Source organism: Arvicola amphibius, chromosome 1 (genome assembly GCF_903992535.2).
Source record: "Arvicola amphibius chromosome 1, mArvAmp1.2, whole genome shotgun sequence".
NCBI lineage: Eukaryota > Metazoa > Chordata > Mammalia > Rodentia > Cricetidae > Arvicola > Arvicola amphibius.
Window position 1 is genome coordinate 3902947 of NC_052047.1, and position 22508 is coordinate 3925454.

The 22508-nt window shown below is 41.4% G+C and overlaps 2 protein-coding genes across 4 annotated transcripts in view; both read right to left on the reverse strand.

The window, feature by feature from the left end:
* Positions 1-13660, reverse strand: part of LOC119810706 (guanylate-binding protein 6-like) — an 81677-nt gene extending 68017 nt beyond the window's left edge. The window contains exons 1-5 of one of the 2 annotated variants that reach the window (XM_038324331.1): positions 13455-13660; positions 10923-11133; positions 9276-9403; positions 811-920; positions 412-608 (exon numbers count right to left, since the gene is read on the reverse strand). In XM_038324331.1, the coding sequence (XP_038180259.1) occupies positions 412-608; positions 811-920; positions 9276-9403; positions 10923-11109 (622 nt within the window). In that variant the 5' untranslated portion in view covers positions 11110-11133; positions 13455-13660. The remainder of the gene's footprint in view (positions 1-411; positions 609-810; positions 921-9275; positions 9404-10922; positions 11134-13454) is intronic. The other variant, XM_038324326.1, reaches the window with a different exon arrangement.
* Positions 13661-18203: 4543 nt separating this feature from the next.
* LOC119811481 (THO complex subunit 2-like) overlaps positions 18204-22508 on the reverse strand; it is a 36134-nt gene continuing 31829 nt past the window's right edge. For both annotated transcript variants that reach the window (XM_038325419.1, XM_038325414.1), the window contains one exon: positions 18204-21530. The gene's annotated coding sequence lies outside the window, so the exon portion shown is untranslated. The remainder of the gene's footprint in view (positions 21531-22508) is intronic.

Sequence of the window (22508 nt, forward strand, 5' to 3'; positions counted from 1 at the left end):
CTCTCCCTTCTCCTCCCCTTCTCACTCATCCTCTATCTCCTGTGTTTGTCTCATGCCCTGTCCTCTGTCTCTTCTTGTACTGAGAGCTTGGTCTTGGGGTGTCCTGGGCTGGATACTTTCCTTTTCATATCATTTTAAAACTGTGAGTACTGGTTTCACAAAGTGCTTTCCTACCTACTATGTCGGGAGTACAAACTGTAAAGAACTTGATTTGGAATAATTAGGCAATGTTCTAGGTTCTACTTTTCTCAAAAAAAATCAAACTCCAGTTCCCAGGCATTACTGGCCAATGACCCATCTGCATTTCTGCAGACCTCCATTCCACTGCAAATACAGAAGGACCCCACAGAGGATGGGAACAACACAACAGATCCCAGCCCTTCCCAGCCCCCACCCCAGCCCTCCCTCTACCTGGGATCAGCTTCAGTGCGTTCTCCAGGTACTCGTCCTCCGTGATGCTCTTTCCATCAATCTGCAGCTCCAGGGTAAAATCCCGAACAGTCCAGATGAAGTCTGGGAAGAAACTCACAAACTCCGTGGAATTCTTTATTCCATCAGGACTTGGGGAAGACTTTGCCCTGATCAGCTCAGTGAGTTCTGTGACGTAACTGGAACTGGGTTAAGGAAAAGTGAATTCACATGTACGTTCTCATGATTCTCTTGTTAAAAATAAATGACAATAAAGAGTTTTTGCTGCCCTGGGTCTCCTCCACCCCACCAAAAGCCACACAATGACAGGGCAGGTCTGAGCCTCCATATGCATTCCAGAACATTCAATAAAACCTGGTCACTCAAGTCCTGCAAGGATACTGCAGCTGCTGCAGGGCCTGGTGGTTGATGGTGCCCATGCTGTTGTAGACAAAGGTGCTGCTCAGAAGCACAGCCAGGGCGAAGATCCATGAGTCATTCTTAGAGTCACCCTAGAGGACACATGAGGGCAGAGTGAAGAACCATTAATAAAAATTCAGAGAGAGAAGCTGGGGTTCAACATGGAGACCTGGAAAGCAAACAGCCAGCCACTGGCTCTTACCTTGACCTCAGTCTGAAATGGTGATCCTGTCTCCTGGGATCTCATAATGAGACTGTGTCTGAGAACTGTCTCCTCTCATCTTACAATCCTCTATAGGGCTGGGATTAAAGTTGTGCACCACTGAGATTAAGGGGATGCACCACCTGGTTTCTATGGAAAATTTGTGTGGCTACTGGGTTTAAGTATGTGCTACCACTACCTAGTCTGTAAGGTTGACCGGTGGGGCTGTTTTACTCTCTGACCTCAGGCAGGCTTTATTTATTAAAATGCAAATGAAATGATATTACAGCAGAGGGCTGGGGAGAGCACTCCTCAGGAGACCATTTGGGCTGCCCTGTGGCCTTGTTATTCCAGGAACCCTGGAGGCCAAGCAGGGGGAGCAAGAGTGCTTGTCCTAGCTGGAGAAAAAATTCAAACTCAGTCTGAAAAACCTAATGGAATGTATATTGCTCCTCACAGAACACAGCTCCAAGTGGAGCAAGGACCTCAGATCAGACACCCTGAATCACACAGAAGAGAGAGAGACAGAGTAAAATAGGCTGGAACATATTAGCTCGGGAAAAAAAAATTCTGAACAGGACCCAGATCTCATAGACTCTAAGGACAATTAATAAATGGGATCTCACAAACAGGAAAAAGTCTATGAGTTATAATCTGATAGATGGTTAGTATTCAGAATATATAAAGAACTGAAAGCAAAACAAACAAAGAAACTGAACATCAAGAAAACAAATACTTCCACTTAAAATTTGTATATAGAACTAAAAAGAACTAAAAAACAATGAAACACAAAAAGACCAAGAAACACATGAAACAGGCTCCACCCCCTCAGCCACCAGAGAGCTGCAAATTCAAACTACTTCGCAGTTTCATCTTCTCATAGAACAGCCAAGAGCAATAAAACAAACGATAGCACATGTTTTACGCACAGAAACATGTATGTTATCACAGAGAGAATGACATCACATGCAGTCTGCACAATTTCAAAGGAGACAAACAAAATCCCAGGACTTAGAAGGGGAGTAGACACAAAGTCCTAAACGAACTTAAAATTTAAAACTATGATTGTTGTTTCACATATGGTTTCAAAGTACTTACAAATATGCCAATGACATTCCTTATAATGAAATTCCTAAAATTCATATGAAATCACAAAATACACTCTTTAAACAGATTATTTTTCAAGAACAGCAGCACACATCCTGATTCGAAGCAAATTCCTGACTATAGTAATCAGAAGAGCATGATTTATTAAAAAAAATGTTCCAAAAGGCTGTTAACAGATACCACAAGAAAAGGAAAAGAGGAGACAATGGATGGTGTCTGTCTCAGAATACCGTGCTGAATCCCATTAAGTTGTACAATTAACATATATTGATGAGTATCCTTGAAGTATGATAATAACAAGAAAAGGACGTACACCAATGGGACAGAGGAAGAGGCTCAGAAATAAATCGATGAATTAACTATCTGCTATGCTTTCATTGGTTAATCAATAAACTGCTTGGCCTGAAATGGCAGAACTTAGGTAGGTGTAGAAGACAGAACTGAATTCTGAGAGGAAGAAAGCAGAGTCAGAGAGCCACCAGGGAGCTGCCAGGTCAGACATGCTGAATCTTTCCCGGTAAGCCAGGACCTCGTGGTGGCATACAGATTAATAGAAATGGGATAAATTAAGATGTGAGAGTTAGCCAAAAAGAGGCTTGTGATAATGGGCCAGGCAGTGATTTAATTAATACAATTTCTGTGTGTTTATTTTGGATGTAATCTAGCCGGGCAGCCGGAACAAACAAAGGGCCACCCTCACCGTGCAACATGAAGACACTTGATGAGGTTCACCATAAAAAAGTGTGAACCCAAGGAGTTGGACAGATGGGTCAGTGGTAAGAACACTCCCTGCTCTTCCAGAGGATCACAGACATCCACATCATATCATTTCTAACTTCTGTAACTCCAACTCCAGGAAATCCAAACCCTCTGAATACCTAGGATGCCTGTATTCACACACACACATACCACAAGCAGACACACACACACACACACACACACACACACTACACACAATAAAAATATAGCTCTCAAAAATGTAAACCTAACTTCTTAACCCCATTTCCAAAATGTAGCCTTGGTATCTCAGAAGACAAGTCGGTCAGCTGAGATGGGATGATGTCATCCACCTTCCCATGGGAGCATCTGTCCACCTAACTCACTGCTCCTAGGAGAAGTAGCACTGTGCCACCTGGTTCACCTTTCAGAAGGGAAGACCTTGTTCATCTAGCTCTGTGAGAGCTGATGGGTGACAGCTCTCATATGCCAGCACTTAGAATGACAAAGGCCTCCAGGGAAGACTTTCAGTGATGGGTAGGCACTAGAAGTGAATACCCTCACCCTTCACCCAACACAGGCTAGCTCTTAAGGCCCCACCCTAGTTCTCCTTCTGGAGTTCATAGGTCAGAGACTGCCCTGCGACTGCTCTTCTTCTCTATGTTCTGCTTCTTTCCAGGTACTGGACTGTAGTGTGAAGCGGCGGGGCTGTGTCCCGCCACCCGGCAGCCGGCTAGCTTTACACCCGAAATAATTACACGGAAACTGTATTCTTTTAAAACACTGCCTGGCCCATTATCTGTAGCCTCTTATTGGCTGATTCTCACATCTTGCTTTAACCCATATTTAGTAATCTGGGTAGCACCACGAGTTGTGGCTTACCAGGAGAGATCTTAACCTGCGTCCATCTCGGAGAGCAGCAGCATGGAGCCTCCTATGGCGAATGCCTGAAGCGTCTCCCCCACTCTACTTCCTTGTTCCCACAATTCTGTTCTGTCTACTCCACCTACCTAATTTTCTGTTCTTAAAGGGCCAAGGCAGTTTTCTTTATTAATTAACCAATGAAAGAAACATAGACAGATAACTCTCCTCCATCATTTCCCCTTTTTCTGTTTAAACAAAAAAGAAAGGCTTCAACTTTAACATAGCAAAATTACATATAACAAAACAGTTATCAAACAAGTATTACAGTTACAATATTTAAATCTATTTTATCTTTTATCATAACTAAGGAAATCTATAACTATCTATTTATTCTTCAACTCCATCAAAGACTCCAGAAGGATATAATGCTACCTAAGTAAATAAGAAATAAGTAACTTATAAAACTCTAGAAATGACAGAGACAACTCGCTGCCTGGACAGTCACCCAAAGTTCCTCTGTACCGTTGGGGCATCCATCTTCGGGCTTCAGGCCCACAGTATCCAGCAGACATTTCCATGAAGCAGAAAAATTCCAAAGACAGTTCAGTCACTTTCTGCTGTGTCCTGCAGAACGTCTCGCAGACTCTTTCACGAATCAGGAACCCTGAGAGACCATCTCACCTTTAGGCAAGTTTAGCAGTCCTCTTTCTGTGGGTTCCTTGTGTCCAGTTTATGCAACAGTCCAGGCAAGAGCAGTTTCTTGCCCAAATGGCTAACAAACTCCATAAGTAGCCTCTTCGATGCCCATCTTCCTCTTGAAGTAGATTGGTGCTGCCAGGAGCAGACGTGTCTCATTGTCATGAAAAACCCTAAGTTATTAAAACATTAAATGCCATATTCTGCAGTCTTTGAAAGATATGAAGAATGCCTATCTGAAATATATCTATGCACATCTAGAAAATGACTAACGTGACTACAAGCTTGACTATTAATCGATGATTATCCATTAACAACCTATATTTCCTAATTATACATTACATTCTTTAAAATGAACTACAATCACAATAGCTTAATCAAAATCAGAAATACATATACATATAACAAATTGACCTTAAAATCCATACCAATGCAAATTATTCATATCTATATCATATCCCCCTTTAAATGTAAAAGAACATTTATAATCAATATTTGGGAATGTGGGCGCAGTTATTTCTCTCCAAACTGCTTCCTGCTGAATGGGGGCGCTGTTATTTAGGTCTTTTATGGTGTAACCTGTGTGCTAGGTTCCTCTCAGTTGGCAGTTGAGTGAAGTAATTTTTTGAAGATGTTCATAGCAACCTTTCAGGAGGGCGTGGTCTATCATACCATATTGGGATAGAAGCAATCCACAGAGTCTCGTCCTCTGTGAAAACAAAAGAAGAAACTCTTTTCCAAAGCATCATGTTCTTAGATCCAAATCCTGAAGTCATACCATTAAAATGTCTATTCTGGTCTAGACTGGCAGCCCATATAATGAAATGTCTCTCTGTACTTAGCTCCTTTACAGTCAAAAAAATCAAAGAAAACACAACAAAATACATAATCCAGACTCTCTGTGAATTTTCCATTTTTATGCGGCTTATTTTCATTCTATCACTTTACTTTATTCTGTCTCTTTAAAGACTTTACCCCTTTTTTCAAGCATTAACTTTATTTTTTATATTTTCTTCTCTCTCTCTCAAGCCTACATACATTCATCCAACACTGTGACTCATTTAAAAGTCTTTTATGTCTGAATCTATCCTGTTGTGAATCTGCAATTTTTTAATATCCAGGAGCACTTCTTAAAAGGTTAACCACTTCTTAAAAACTTAAGTTGCGCCAGGTAGGGGTAATACGGTACCGCCTGTTTACAGCCAAGTCCAAACCTTAACTGCGCTGTTATTGTGGTAATTACGATAGATCCTGCCTGAGATCAGTACAGTTCAGCATGGCGGAGCAGAGCCAAAGCCGCTCCTGCCTCAGTCATTTGGTGCCCCTGAGCCGCACACAGTTCCAGGCACACAGAAGTCGACATTGGAGCCGCACTCAGCAGTTTAATTTTGATACTGAGCGTGCAGCACAGAAACTCTTTTAATCCAAGTTACAGCCAAATCTGACGCGCAGTCTGAAAACATCTCTCTCTATGGCGGCAGAAATCCGCCATGCTCTCCCGCTCGCCTAAGCCTGATTCCGCCATCTGCTCAGGTGCAGGAAGGGAGCAGTGAGCCATTGGTATGGTCTCAGAGAACTTTCTTTCCGATCTCAAGCGGGCAAGGTTTTTAAGTGGATTTAGCCCCACGTTGGGCGCCAATCTGTAGTGTGAAGCGGTGGGGCTGTGTCCCGCCACCCGGCAGCCGGCTAGCTTTACACCCGAAATAATTACACGGAAACTGTATTCTTTTAAAACACTGCCTGGCCCATTATCTGTAGCCTCTTATTGGCTGATTCTCACATCTTGCTTTAACCCATATTTAGTAATCTGGGTAGCACCACGAGTTGTGGCTTACCAGGAGAGATCTTAACCTGCGTCCATCTCGGAGAGCAGCAGTTGCCACTTCAGGGGCAGCTTCCCCGTCCCCAGTTTCCCGGTGGCCAGAGCTTTGATGTGGACCACGCTGGGCTAACCCTGTGCCTCATCCCAGGGCTGTGAAGATGAAGCAAGAATAGAATGAAGGAGAAGAGTTCTGAATTTGGGGGTGGAGGGGCGGAGACAGAGCTCCTGAGGTGGATGGTGGGTGGTGACCTTGGCATACAGCAACAGTGGTTGTTACAGGGTCAGGGCAGTAAGCTGACCGGGTTTCCTTTTGGATGCTGTTCAGAATGCTTGCTTTTCCTTGATTTTGCTCTATTTTGTGATCTTTATGGCAAAGGATCAGCATTAACATTGGGTAAGCTCGGTGAGTATAAAAAACAATTTTTGTATGTGTGTCAATATGCATTTCTTCATAGATATTCAGAGCTGGTTTCTTGGAGTTGGACTCTGGCCCAGTCCCTCTCCAATTCCAAGCTTGTTTATAAGAGATTTCTCAGAGTTTCTGTCTCAGGTTAGGAGTAATATTATGAGACAGAATATTAATAACAATAATGTTGATAATGGTACCAATATATTTGCCTTCTTTGCCTTCATTCATATCTATGGTTGTTTTTAATGCACCTTTCATTGAAGATATGCACGTATACGTCTGTATGTGTCCTTGTAGATAATGCTTATCTCTCTCACAACAAACGACAAAAATTTTTTTCTTCAGTAATCTTTGCAGTTTCCAGGATGAAGACGGGGCCCCGCAACATCAACTCCAACTAGTTATTATGACGTCATGTTTTAGTAGCGCTAATATTTGGCCTGTTTTTTGGTACCAATTGCACAGAACACTTTTGAATGGTGCACATTTTTGACAACATTCTGGCCTCATTTTTCAAAAAAAAAAAAAAAATTCAGAGGCTGGACTCATTTTTCCTAGACGAAATGTTACCCTGGGTATTCTACCATCATTTGCTTTCACAGGAACCCCTGGGAAGAAAAGTCGCCCCTATGTCAGCTGGAAGCAATCTTGGATGACGACGCCCCCCCTCCCAACAAAGTTTACCCTCAGATTTAGGGACACTAATTGGTGGCTGGCATAGGGTGGTCGGGTTGTGGAAGGCTTTATATGGACTCAGGGGTATAAATTATGTGTATATCTATATGTATTTAAAAAAAAAAGGGGGGGGGGGGAGGGAGGGATTAACTGGTGATCTGAAGGAATAATTGATTTTTGTGAGTTATTGTTTTTCTTCCTTTTTTTTCTCTTTAAAAAAAAAACTATATGAGTGTTGATTCTTGTATATTGATATGTTGAACATTGTATGAGAGTATGATACTACCTCTGTTTGAAACAATTGTTATATTGACATTGTTTACCATATTGCACTGTACATTTCTACCTCAGATATTATTTATGTAAGGACCCTGTTTACATTTGGAAATCACTGTCTTCATTTTTTGCACAGTTGTCTATTCTATTAGTCATACAGTTACATAAGTGTTGAGAATTTTATGTTGGTCATATTTATATTTAGGACAATCAGGTTTTTTAGACACATAGAGGTTGTATTTAGTATAGATAGCATAATCTTCAACCTCTTTGAAGAACTGTAGAACATGGCCTTTAATCTAACCTACAGTTTTGTATTTATGAGACACAATCACTCCTGGCAACAATGCTCTACTCCCGAGAGAACGTTGAGCACCAAAGACACTCCACTGGGAGTTTGTCTTCTACTTGGCAGAACTGGCCTTGGGGCAAAGAAAAGCCCATACCTCCATTACTGACTAAAGTACGAAATATCCATAAGTGGATAAAACAGAATTGTCTTATCTTGCCAAGACAGGATAGGATAGTTCTACTAAAGGTTCCTTGCCATTGTATAATGGTATGTCAGGTTTTTTCAGGCCTCAGCCAAAGTTGGTTGCCTCAACATTGCTATCAAGACTTCGTGTGGTTGCCCAGGTAGTCAATTGTCTCTGTCTTCTGTTGCACTTTTTGGAAGTTTCTCGTTTGTGCTTCTTGGTTGCTTTGGTAATTTTACTCTCCTTCTCAGATCTTTGATGGGGTTGAAGATTAGATAATGGTAGCTACCTTCTAGACTATTTAGACTTCTCAAAGTAGAGTGATTAGAAAAATTCTTCGTTATATACTTCTCGCCTGATATTGTTTACTTTTTGTAATTTTATATGATCAGTTCCCATTGTATATAGTTGTATTTGGTTTCTGAATCTGTCTTATTTAGACAAAAAAGGGGAGATGTTGGGGCAGCTGGCCCAATCCCTGCGTTCAGGGGCGTGGCTGCTCCAGCGGGGTAGCCATGCCCCTTAAATAGGATTGGGGAGCCGGAAGGCGCCCCGTTCGTTTGCCCCGCGCTCACTCCGCTGGACCCTTGGTTCTGTAAGTTCCCTTATCTCCCTTTGTATTAAAATTGAATAATTATAAAAGGACTATTTTTGGTTATTTCCAATCTTCGCCGCATCACTGGACTATATGAGAAACACACAGGAAGGATCCTCAGTGAAACTAGGAAGGTTCTTAGAAAGAAAAACCTTTATTTTGTTCACTAATATCTAACTACTATACCTAGAAACCAGGAATTTAACTACTAAATAAATTTTTATTGGATTGAATCAAATCATTCACTCAAATGGCAAGAAATAAAAGCATGTATCGCCTAATATAATACACCATTTCAATGGGCAATGGTGGTACAGGTCTTTAATACAGTACTTGGGAGCTATGAGCAAGAGAATCTCTGTGAGTTTGAAGCCAGCCTGGTCTACAGAGCAAGTTCTAGGATAGACTTCAAAGCTGCACAGAGAAAACCCGTCTTAAAAACAAAAGCAATAACAAAAATCTAACCTTGTCTAAATGTGAAATCTAAATAAATCAGTCTTTATCTCACCTACTGTAGATCCGTCTGTAGAACTATTAGATCTATTCATGAATAGGTCAACCAGTTAGATAACAAGGGCTCATAACAGTCACCATGAACCTCATCCTACCTTTTCCACGTCGCCCAGGCCCTCAGTGTCCAGGAGGACCAGGGTGTGGTTTGGCTTGCTTGGATGGGGCACACACCACATCCAGATGCCCTTGGTTTCAGACTGCACAGTGGAGCCCAGAGGGAAGCCTGCGGGGAGAGGTGAGAAGTAAGGGTCAGTTTATGTATGTCTTGCACAGGAAGCCTTGTGTGCTAAAAAAAATCAGTGCCCAGAGCCTCGTGTGCTAAAACATCAGTGCCCGGAAGCCTCGTAGGCTAAGAATTCAGTTCATGGAAGCCAGCACCATCCTGGATTCTGAAGGGTTGGGAGTTGAAGCCTAGATGGGGGATACAGAAGTCTTAACTCTTCCCAGTCCCTTCCTCAATCTCTGCTACCAGTCTTCCATGCAGCTGCCTCTGTGATGTCACCAGAGTCCCAGGATCAACAAGTCCAAACACTGGGAGTGAAATCTCTGAAACCATGTTGAGATGAGTCCTTCCCCATCAAGTAGTTCTCTCCGGTGTTTCAGACCCAGCCATGAAAAGCAAAGAAGAGAACAATGCACACGAAAATCAGATGTAAGCAGTAGAATTGGCAGTGCGGTGAATCTCAACAGTCAAAATGGTGCTTCATCTGTCCTCAAATATATATTAGTTTATAGGTCATCTATGTCAAGCTATAGTGGGCATTTATCAAGAGAATGGTGCCTCAGAAGAGCTCCAAATGGAAACAGAGGCATCCACGAAGAGAACATGGCGCCCTCTGGTGGCGGCAGTGAGGGTTTTGAGCCAGCCATGGCTGTACACACCTGCCTGCCATCCCCGAAGGCAGGAGACAGAGGCAGGGGAACTATCAGTAGTTTGGCCAAAAACAATCAAAAAAGAGGTATTTTTTTTTTTTACAAATTGTGGGAAATAGTATGGGTTCCGTGTCAGAGACACACCAGAGAAAAATGAGAAACTTTAAAAAAAGGAAATTGTTAGAATAGTTTTTAATATTCAAAGTTTGTAAAGAAAACCAGCAAAACAAACAGGAGTGTACAGCTATAAAAGGATATAAATTCCTTTAAAATTTTTTAAAGATTTGTTTATAAATGAATAGTTATTAAGATTTATTGATTTCATTTTATGACTATAAGAATTTTGCCTGCACATATGTGAGTGCGCCATGCACATGCCCCAAATGTATAAAGGCCAAATAAGGGCACCAAATCCTTCAGAGCTGGAGTTACAGAGAATTTTGAGTGACCACATGGGCACTGGGTACCAAATCCTGTCCTCTTCATGAGCAGCCTAGATCATTTCTCCAGCCCTACACAAATGTTTAAAGTCTTAGGTATTCAAAGAAATTCCCCCCTGGTGGAAATATTTTATTGAGAAAGAAAACCTGATATATGAGACCAGAGACCAACACACAAGATCCCATTGCTTAGGGCATTAGAAAAGGACCTGTCTTGAGCACTCCTGGGTGAGAGTTTCCTTGATGGAATGGAAATAAAGAATGTAGGAAACAGTTTTTTGTCGAGCAGTAATTACACATGCAAATTAGCATGAGAGGGTAGATGTGTTGAAAGGAATTTGGCTTTCCTTTGTTTTAATTGGGAATCAGAATTAAGATAATGGCAAAAAGACAGTCACACCTTTGGCTAGTTCCCAGCATGCCACTCACCTTGATTCTGTCCTGCCAGACGGTTCATCAGGTAGGACTTCCCTGTACGGTACAATCCAACAATAGCTACAACTACCACTGGCTGGGAAATGTTGTTCAGAATATCTATGGCTGTTTGGTTCACAGACAGCTGATCCTTGTGGTTCTCCACCAGACAAATGGGAGCCATCATTTGTGGTCTGGCCATAGCAACTTGCCAAGCTAGAACAATCTGCAAGAAAAATACAAAAGCCATTCTCTGCCTCAGTGTTACCCAAGCCCAAGGAGAGTTAGGGCTGATGACATTTGTACATTTCCTATTGGCAGCAAGCAGTTACAGAGGACATTCTCTATCAATCTTTCACAGTTCTAAAGAAGATTTAGCATGAATGAAGATTGACCTCAATGGAATAAAACCCAAACAAGGGCTATCTTCATAAAGTCCTTCAATATGTTAAGCCTTGTAATGAATGCCTTTAGCATGTTACCTCACACAATCTGTAAGTGCCTACAGGTTACAGATTATTGCACTACCAATGAGGTAAGTGAGTTTGCAAAGCCTTAAAGACCCAGCAAAATGGCAGAGCAGTGGGTTCTAAGCACTTGTTCCCTCTGTAAATTTAAAGTGGCTGAAAATGTTTAGGAGCTTTGGAACACACCCATGAATCACACACACACTGAGATGTCCAAATGCATAAACAGTGTTAATTACATGTGTGTTCACTTAACTTTTCACTGTTGACAACCCCCCTCCTGACAGATTGTGTCTGCAGGGAGCAAGGCAGCCCTTAATTGTAATAGGCTAGCCTGGGGCTAACCTCCTCTCTCTTTTACCTAACTTGGATTTCAAAGGCAGATTATTTCTTGAATGTGATATCAAAGTCTCCACAGGGTGAACATAGATAAAATCCATGTTGCAAAATTAGGAATTTTTGTGCACCAAAGGGTGAGCACTGTACATTAAATATGTGATATAAGATTACTATCTTAAACCTCAACAGTTACAACTCAATTTTTAAAAAAATATTTATTTATTATGTATACAATAGTCTGTGTGTATGACTGCAGAACAGAAGAGGGCACCAGACCCCATTACAGATGGTTGTGAGCCACCATGTGGTTGCTGGGAATTGAACTCAGGACATTTGGAAGAGCAGGCAATGCTCTTAAATGCTGAGCCATCTCTACAACTCAATTTTAAATTGGGCAGAACATTGGACTCTTATTTCTCCAAAGCAGATTTATGAATGGCCATAAGCACATGAGAAAACATTCAATATTGCTAATTACTCTGTACAAGACAATGCTAAAATTATAAAGAATTTATTTGGAAAAGATGCAGTGTACAAACTTGGAAGTACGAGGCTGAAAGATAAAGTGTCTATGTTCCCACAGCAACATGTGTGATAGGAAGACATGGGAGCTAAATTAAGAAACTTGAGCTACGAGATTTCTGTCTTTTGGATCTGGAGACTGTTGTAAACGTCGATAGTCACGTGATCTCGTGTGACTTGGCTTCTTAGACTTTACTGAGGTTAAGTCTTGCTTCTGGGTAACATAAATAATTACTTGAAATCACTTGCTTGATTTTGCTTGTGTTTGCAGTTTACACAAGAATGAGGCTATCTTTTTTTTTTTTTTTTTTTTTTTTTGGTTTTTTCGAGACAGGGTTTCTCTGTGGCTTTGGAGCCTGTCCTGGAACTAGCTCTTGTAGACCAGGCTGTTCTCGAACTCACAGAGATCCGCCTGCCTCTGCCTCCAAGAATGAGGCTATCTTAAGACCTCAATTTATTTGCTCAACAATCTTTCAAACCCAGTCTGCATTATGACATGGCTTTCAGAAACACTGAGGAACTGCCACTTAAAACCAGAAAACGTCACTTTGTACCCACCAGAACAGCTACCACACAAAACAAAAACAAATAAATGTGAACCAGAATTCAGATCACTTAGATACTTGTGCACTGCAGCTAAGAACAGAGAATGATGCTACCTCACTGAGAACAGTCTTGGCTTCTTACATGATGAACAGTAACCTTTGATCCAAGAACTCTGTTTCAGTTACATACAACACAGATACAGATTTGGACAGTCATTTGAACACCAATGATCATGGCAGTCATAAGCACAGTATCCAAAATGTGGATGTAACCCAATCTCTCACCAACAGATCATCCACAGATGTGTAGATTCACAGAGTGTGACAGCCCACACGATGGAATGTTATTCAGCCAGAGAAAAGAACAGAATTCTACTGCACACTGCCACACAGATGAGCCTGAGGACATTATGCTGAGGAGAATGTACAGAATGCTGAGCATCTAGATAACAGGTGACGTCACAGGTTCTCGGCAACGTCCTCCCATGTATGAGAATAAATCAATAGCATGACAAAGTGCATAGAGCCTTGCCAGTGGCCTGAGCTGAAGCTGGCAGGGCAGCGGGGACTGGAGTGTCAGGCTGCCGCTTCACATCTATCTCTTGTCAAAAGAAAGAACCTGAGCTTTTTACACCTAAAGCCAGCCACAGCCCTGCAGACCAGACAACACAAACCTGCCTCTCCCGAATGTCCTTCAGTTGCCTCTTGGAAATGGAAATTAACTTCAGCTTCCAGGATCAGTTGCTTCTTAAAGGAAGAAAAAGTAAATATATCTGGTCCCCATTCCACAGGTGCAAGAACAGTTCTCAGCTGCCTCTGTCTTGCCTTTGCTCTCCTGCCTCTGGCTTCCTATGCTGCTCTTATTATAAGCCAACCCACCACACACACACACACACACACACACAGACACTGCAAAAAATTCACGTGGTACGGCAGAAATGAAATTGAAAGTAAAGAACTCAAAGCCCTGTTAACTTAGCCAAGGTGCTGGAGGGCAGGAAGGCCAGGGGTGACTCTGCTGACTGAGGGAGAGCAGTCCTCTCTCTGTGGATAGTTTTTACACTTTCTTTCCCTTTAAACTCTCTTCAGCATCCTTGGCACAGAAAAAATCACAGCAAACCCGAGTCCCGAACTAAGGGAAGTTACAAAATTGGGGAAAGCTGCAAACACGTTTCTCTCAGGGAGATTCCCCAGGCTTCCTCAGTGAAGAGCTTCAATGTTTTTAATACGTCTTCTAAAAGGAAAGTCTTCATCTAAAAACAGTTTTTGAAAGAAGCAACTAGAAAATAATAGGTAGGGTTAGCGAGAGAGCTCAGTGGGGAAGAGCTCTAAAGGCTCCAGCAGTGCCAGCCTGGCGACACAGCTCTGTCTCTGGAACCCACACAAGGGTGGAGGAGAGAATTGATGGCACAATTTGTCCCCTCAGCTCTACAAGGGAATCCTGACATGTAAACACACAATACTAAACACATAAATAAAAAAGAAAGAAAATAAGTGAAACTCTAAGAAAACGTAGATTTCAAAAGGACAGTAGTTAGGGACACCAAGTCAGTAATAAAGCAGCTTAAGACTTCCAAGGAAAAACAATACAATGAAATTTGAATGTCTCATTTCACAAGTTATCAGTGTCTGCTTTAAAGTTAGACCTTTAGAGAACTGAGCATGTGAAACAGTTTAAAATGCCATCGTCAACACAACCAGATTTCCTTTCTAAGAGCTGACATCTTGGGTGGGGAGCTCCTGCCTGTGAGGGTCCAGTTGCTCAGGCAAGCCTCCTGCAGGAGCATCCTTAAAGCAGACAGGGTGGGAGCAGCTGTGTGCAGAGCTCTGATAACAACCAAAGCAGCCAGGGTTGAGGGACAGCAGCAGTGAATCTAACCTAATGCCTTCCCAGCTTCCCTCCTGCCATCAGCACATCCAAACCTCCCAAGTACAGGGTCAACTCCAGAAAAGGCAGGAAAACAAAACCTGCTAAACACAGCTGCCAGAAGCTCTGTTATTCTTGAGGGAAATAATTAGCATTCCAACACCAGACAAACCTGGAGCCTCAGAACAATGGCATGCTCTAAACCCTGTGCCTCGAGATCCAGAAGCTTAGGCTTTGGGAATTAGGAGAAAACAAACTATGGGTCTAAACCTCTGCCACGTCAGTGTGCTCTACTCAGACATGGCTGGAAGAATGTGAAACCTCTCTTGTTCAAAAAATGTTATTCAAACTTTAAATTGCAACTTTCTAGGCATGTCAATAAACATGATCAAATATTCCTAAAGTGAGAATATAGAAGGAGGTTCACAAGTAATGTGAGGACCTAGAAAAATCTACTTAGCCTCACAGACTCCATCTTGAAAAGGGGCCTCATTTTAAGACATCTGGTCACAAGTGTTTGAATTCAGTTCCTAATAAAAAAAATCAGAATGTTCTGTGGCAGCAAAATTTAAACAAACCCATAGACATAGTCAATCAGAAGACATGGTAATAAAAATTACAAGTCCAGATATTCTGGCAGACATACTGTAGGCAGTTTGTGGTTTTGAGCCAATAGCTTGACCAATGATTTTAAAAATCCACTTGCCCCATACCACAATCCAATCCTGAAACACCAACACATGTAATGCCCTGTGTGTGTGTGTGTGTGTGTGTGTGTGTGTGTGTGTGTGTTTTCCTTTAAAACTCACCCTCCCCGGAGTTGGGGACCACATTCCCTTCGTCTGTTGTGTCTAAGTGTTGGGTTGTGGACCAGGCTCGAGCTTGTCCAAAAAAGACCCTTGGGTGCTTGCATCAGCAACCAGCTCCTTGGTGGTCTCATTGGGGGACTCAAGATGTGGGCACAACAGTAATCCAGACTGCAATTAGCAATCATTAATAATATGAAAATTTATTGCTACATTCAAAGATGGAAAGAAAGGAATTACAGATTTCTTATCTCAAGACACAAAATCTATTTTAAAAACAATCATAACTAAGATTTCAAGCCGGGCGGTGGTGGCGCACGCCTTTCCCAGCACTCGGGAGGCAGAGGCAGGCGGATCTCTGTGAGTTCGAGACCAGCCTGGTCTACAAGAGCTAGTTCCAGGACAGGCTCCAAAGCTACAGAGAAACCCTGTCTTGAAAAACCAAAAATAAAATAAAATAAAAAAAGAAACCTGAGCAACCAGCTGATAATTAATGTAGGCCTTTGTGTTTCTTTGGAACTGGGACCAGGCAGGACATAAACCTGTCAGCAATAAGGGATGTAATAGTTCCTTCAAAGAGAAACCCACTTCACAAGTTTCTGAGGAATGCTGATTTTAGTCTTTTATCTGCTAGCAATTTTTCTGTTTACCCAGCTAGGGTCCAGTCTGAGCTGAGTTCAGACTGTAGTTTACAACATTGTCAGTAGCACCACCGAGGGGCAATTTGGGCTAACACTTAAATGCAAACTACTGTAAATAACAAATGTTGTGTGGCAGTAGAGAGGAGAATGTGCTATCCACGGATGAGCTACTGGTCCCCACATATCCAGGTGTATTATGGGATACATGGCAGTGGTATAAGGAGTATAGTCAGCGTAGGGAAGTCTGCTCTCCATGTCTTCAGGCTCTAAATCTGAAGGTTCAATTGACTATAGATCAAAACTTGACAAAGCTGAATAGGTGTCATTGTTTCATAAGACTACACATTACTTATAGTGTATTAGCTATCCTGGGCATTCTATAAATGATCTGAAATAGATGTATGGTTTAGATTGTTTCCAGAAAATGCTATTGTGGAATTAAGAGACAAAAATGTTTGGTGTATGTAGGGCAGGGATTTGGAAGGTAGTCTTGGGATCAACCTCCTACGCACACAGAGAGAGAGCTCTACTCCTTAATCTTTCACTGCACATAGATAAAGCTTAGGGCAATGAGACAGTGATGTGTGGGAAGTCGAGGAAACCCCGAGTGAGCGTGTGTTGACAGGGCCTTGAGCTCAGAGGGACAGCAAAGCCACCTTTGAGTGTGTTGACAGTTGTGCAGAAATTAAGTGTCAACCATAGCTTTCTCCTGCAGTCCAGGTGTTTACAGACTAAAGACGGCTCCCCTCCAGGGACTTGTGATGTGGGATGTCCTGTTTTTTGGGTTTTTTTTTTTTTTTTTGTCACTTATAGGTTAATGAATAAAGATATTTGCCCAATGGCTTAGCAGAGTAAAGCCAGGACGGATATCTGAACAGAGATACAGAGGAAAAAAAGGCAGTCAGGTCAGACTCCAGCCAACCACAAGACATGCAGAAAATGAGGTAACACCACAGCCACATGGCAATACGTATACTAATAAAAAATAGGTTAACTGAAGATGTAAGAGGTAGCTAAAAGTACATGGGCCAATCAGTATTGTAATTAACATATTTTCTGTGGGATTATTTGGGTCAAGGCATATGGGAACAAAAGTAGTTTCCAGTTACAAAATGGCTTCCAATGTGGGGCAATTTATAGTCACATAAAGCCCCCAAAAGCTTTAAAAAGTACTTCTGGACCCAAAATAGGTTTCATTAAAAAAAAAAAAATGAGAGGTGTAGAAAACTAGAATAGTTTATATTAACAGGAAATCTGGACAAAATACTGTTTAATACTTGTATCATATTGACTTTAGCAAGCTAGTCTTCTCCAAAAAATAAAAAAAAAACTACTGTGCTTCTGACTCTAATAATTACAACTGTTGGTGAAACTATGAGGGTGTTATCATCAATCAGCAATGTTCACTGGGCATCCTTTATCACTGTCAGTGCTGTGGGTTACAAATTTGAGTTGAGTGGAGAAGGAAAAGGGCTCCGGGGTCATCAATCCCCTTCATGGTCATCTGGTCCTAGGTCTCTTTATTGTCACAGAAAATAACTTTAGTTCTGTTGCTGAGGAGTGTGAAGGTGAAACTTTGATGTTTTTAAAGTAACAGAAATAAATGACTGAGGCTAAGGTTATGTAATTGTGATAATCCTCGGGAAACATTTGAGAGTTTTACCTTGTTTTGACCTCCTTTGTAGTATGAATTTTTAGGACAAACTATTATACAGGATTCAATACAGATTCAATACAGAAAAAAGCAGTGGCAGTCCCACCTATGTAATGTAAGCTTGCACTCAGGGTTCCCTGGATTTGCATGCTATACTGCGATGCTAAAGGTTCCTGGGTGGAGAGCTGACACACATCCTCTCAAGGGCAACAGACTCTGTCTGTTACCTGCAAAGGGAAGATCCATCCTGCTGCAAAGAAGAAATATACCTCAACATCAAAGACAGACATTACTTCAGGGTAAAAGGTTGGGAAAAATTACAAGCAAATGCACCTAAGAAGCAAGCTGGGGTTGCCATTTTAATATCTATTTCCAGTGAACAAAAACATTAAAACCAAGTCTGGAGAATGAAAAAGGAAAAAAAAAAAAAAACACTAATTGTTCAATACCAGGAATGAGGTTAACGTGTTTTATTTCTTATAAATTATACATTCATAATTTATTATTAAAATGTGGACACAATCGGTCATAATACAACTTATATTATGTACTTTGCACATTATATACTTTGTATACTATGCACAGTAACATATGGCACGTTCATGACGTAACATGAGGAAGAGGGAGTCCGAAACTGCAGTTGTGAAATATGTGTCATGACTTAGAAGAGCCTTTAAAGCTTTTAGTTATCACTGGACAATATATGTCCCTTTAATTTCCCTTTGAAAACTTAAAACTGCTCAGAAATCTTTTTCTTCTTGCTTATTCAACAAAGACCACTCTGTTGTGGAGCAAGGCGCTATGTTAAGAACCTATGACCTCCCTCTCTCTGCTGTGTAAAGCTCAGTTTGACCATACACACCACAGGAAAGGCAAGGTATGGATTCATCTTCCGAAGTTGAAGATGACAAAGGAGGACTCATGTAAACCAGGTGTCCTGACATGATCGCATGGCTAGTAAACACTGTCGGGGCAGAACCTCAGCACAGTGTTCTCACTATGCTTCCTTCCAGCTTCTCCGTGGGCTCTGGGTGGACTACAAAGCCAGGCAGTTCCAAGTGCACAGCACACTGTCTGCGCTGTGTTCCAGGAAGCCAACTGTGAATGCCACACCTAAGGACAACGTGGCCCTGTGTCCAAACCATTTGTGCCACACACCTCAGTCTATATCTACCCATCTTCAGCTACGGCTTTCTCTACTTTTTCTTCAGCCAGTCTCGTAGCCCAGGCTGCCCCTACACTGTGGATCCTTCTGCCTCTACCTCTCAGGAGCTGAGACTGCAGTCAGGCGCCATCATGTTCAGCTACAGCTCTTTTCTGGATCACACGTCACCAAGGGCTTCTGATTACTGCATGAAATAGCTACCATTCTCCCCAGAATAGCTTTGAAACCCACTTCCTCAAACGGGGTATGTCTGAACTGTGTGTTTTAGTGTTTCCCAGAATAGCAAAAAGAAACTACAGTTCTAACAGCCTGCAGTGCTAGCCACCTTGACAACACACCCTCTGTACACCTCCCTTTCCAGTCTGCCTCAGCCACTATCATCCACCGTCCCAAAGGTACCTGCCCTTCAGCTGTCTCAGGCTGCAGCTCTAAGGGATCTGAAGAGTAAGACACCTGAGTAACAGCCTCAAGCAATGCTGCTGGTTGGTTACAAGCACTTGCTATCATATGCAGGCTTGTTTCATTGTGTGCCCCATCCCACACATACAGACATTGTCACAGTCTAGGCTATTACTAATACTCTAATAAAGGGAAAACTTAATTGCTTTTAATTAAAAAATAGACAAATTTATTATATATGTAATCTTTATTAAGTCAAGTGACCAGAATCCCCTACTTCTGAAATTCTAATTGCAGAGATTTGAACAATTCACTTCCTACTCACACCAACAGAGGGCAAGGTAGAGGAAAGGGATTAAACTTTTATTCTTTGACTCAAGAAGAAAAAACCCAAACAAACCAAAAAACAAAGAGATGGCACTCATGGGTAAAAGTAAAGAATTTTTGTACAATATTATAATAAAACAGTACATAATATATATCATAAATACTCTTTAGGGACTGCAGTAAATATGTGGCGCATGATCAATAAACATGGATACCACATAACGGCCGCACTTCAAGTTGAAAGTTGTTTTCATGTAACAGCAGGTATACATGATAAATATATAAACTCAATATGCATGGAAGATAAACTTTACCACCTAGGAAGGAAGCACTTGTTCACCATACTCATAGAAGAGATGGAGATGAAACATATGAAAATCCCATTAAAATCAGATGTTTCATTCATTAACTGACTTGTCGGCTCCTGTTTCATTGGAGACATGACTGATATAGTCTAGTAATTAATACAAGAATGTAAGACAAGCACTAAAAATAGGGTTTCTCTACTGGCCTCTAGAGCTGAGGGTAAATCACCCGTCCTCAACTGTATCCTTCTTATCCCCTCAGATGGCAGAGGCCCATACGACACACAGAGGAAAACCATCCCCTCTAGTTGAGAACAGACATGTACAGAGTCAGTAGAAGCCTCCCTCTTCTACTAATGCAAACTCTACCTGATGCTTTCTGAGAACAGATGGGACTTGCAGCAAAAAAAGTCTTTTAATTAAAGCAGACTTTGTATTATAAATTCTATTCTGACATACCGGACCAAAAATATCTGAGACCATGTCTCTGAAAAACTATGACTTTTGCTTTATGATTCATAATGAATTTCAAAACAAAGTCTCATTCTTGAACAGTTTCTTAACTGAACACTTCACTATACACTAAAGTAACATTTAATAAGTTGGTTCTACTAGAGAGCTTTGAATATTGAGTTTCAAATAAACTGAGACATGAAAAAGACATGAAAACATTCACACTAAGCAAATTGTCCCAAATCAAACTTAGTATGAATTTAAGGAACCATACAATTCTCCTTTGTTGTAGTTAGAGACACTATTTGGAGATCTTCTGGGGCCATTTTATAGAGCTAAACAATACAAAAAACCAAGAAATACAGCTAGTCCCACAGATATCAGTTATGAGAAAGTAGGCAAAAAAAGAGCGTAGTTTTAACATCTTAACTATTGATACAAACTCCAGCACAATGGGGACATGGCCACACTATGGTTTATCCGTATGGTTTAAAGTTTACCAGTAGAGGGCGCCTGACATGCACAACCACATAGTTCCGGCAGCATGGAAAGAAATGCCCTCCTTTCCTTCTACACACCGGCTAAGAATGGCAATGCTGACTTGTGGCTGGAAGTGTACTCAGGAGTCTTTGCAGTTCCAGCTTTAAAAAGCTACTTCATTGTCTCCTGAACAGAATTAGGCAGGGCAGCAATTGGGCGTACTTCTCAACATACTTTCCAGTTGTTTTTTTTTTCTTGGTTCAATATTTCAAAGTCTAGATCTGTCATGTGAGGAAGTCTTCCTTCTTCCATCCATAAATAAAGTTTATAGAAAATAAAATCAAGTGCAGAAGATTAATGATTAGTTATAAAGACCAGCATCATATGATTATCAGGCATAAATCATGTACTTGTTATGGCAAATCCACTCAGAACCACACAGTGGATTACCACATGTGGATCCTGGCACCTCCATTTTCATCTCCGACTTCTAGGTCCACTGCAGACTGGAAGGAGCGGGAGGACTTCTGGGTCTCACTGTCATCTGAAGATGCTGACCTGAAGGGGGCGCCGCATCATCAGCTCCAACACTCCTACCATTGGTGCGGCACCAGCAGACATCTGCTCCCTGTGACCTCTCTGTCACCACCTGTCTGCCATCATTAAAAAAGAAGAAAAATAACTGTTACCATTCAGGTGATGCATACACAGAAGTTGTCTTAGAAAATCTGGGCTCAAATAACATTTACAGTTAGAAAAGACTCAACAGAAACAGCAGTCCCTAGCAATCCTGTCATTGGAGTCCCAGCATGACAGTCACATATGGAGAGCCAGGCTTCCCCATCATCAACTTGGTCCCTGACAATCAAAGGGTGGGGTATGAGGAGCCATACTTTCACATCATCCTTTGGTCTGCGCTCTCAGAGGAAGAAAATCTTTTCTTTGCAAAGGTTATAGAAGGTGACTACTATGACATTTCATAGAATTAAATTAAGGCTTTCTCTTTCAAAAAAAAGATCAAAAAATTGGGACAAAGTAAATGAAAGCAACATTGTGACTGTCTTTAAAACGTTTTAAAACTATTTTTCTTTATTGAAAACAGGTTTTCTTCTTACAATATATTCTGATTACTATTTCCCCTTCCCAAATCTCCCATCTGAATCCACACCCTTTGTGACTCTCCTTAGAAAACAAGCATCTAAAGGATGGTAATAAATAAAACAAAAACAAACAAACTGGAATAAAACAAAATAAATAGAAGAAAAAGAGCCAAAGAAAAAGCACAAGAAACATATACACACATCTGTACACACAGGAATCCCATAAAAACATACAACTGGAAGCTCTAATATACTGCAAAGAGCCTGTAAAATAAAGTCAAATGGCCATCTACTGTTGTGAGGTATCCACCAAAGAAGACTACTCGGACAAAGTCAAGCAACAGAAGTCTTTATTAGCCTGATACCAATTGCACTGGGTTTTCAGGACCAGAGTGTAGTCCTGAGCCTTTCTCAGCGTGGACTTTTAAGTACAAAAACCACATCCTGAGTTGACAGACCCCAAACCCCAATTAGCCAGAGGCCTAGATGGGATGTACTGTAGACTTCGATGGATTAGGTCTTTGCTCTAAT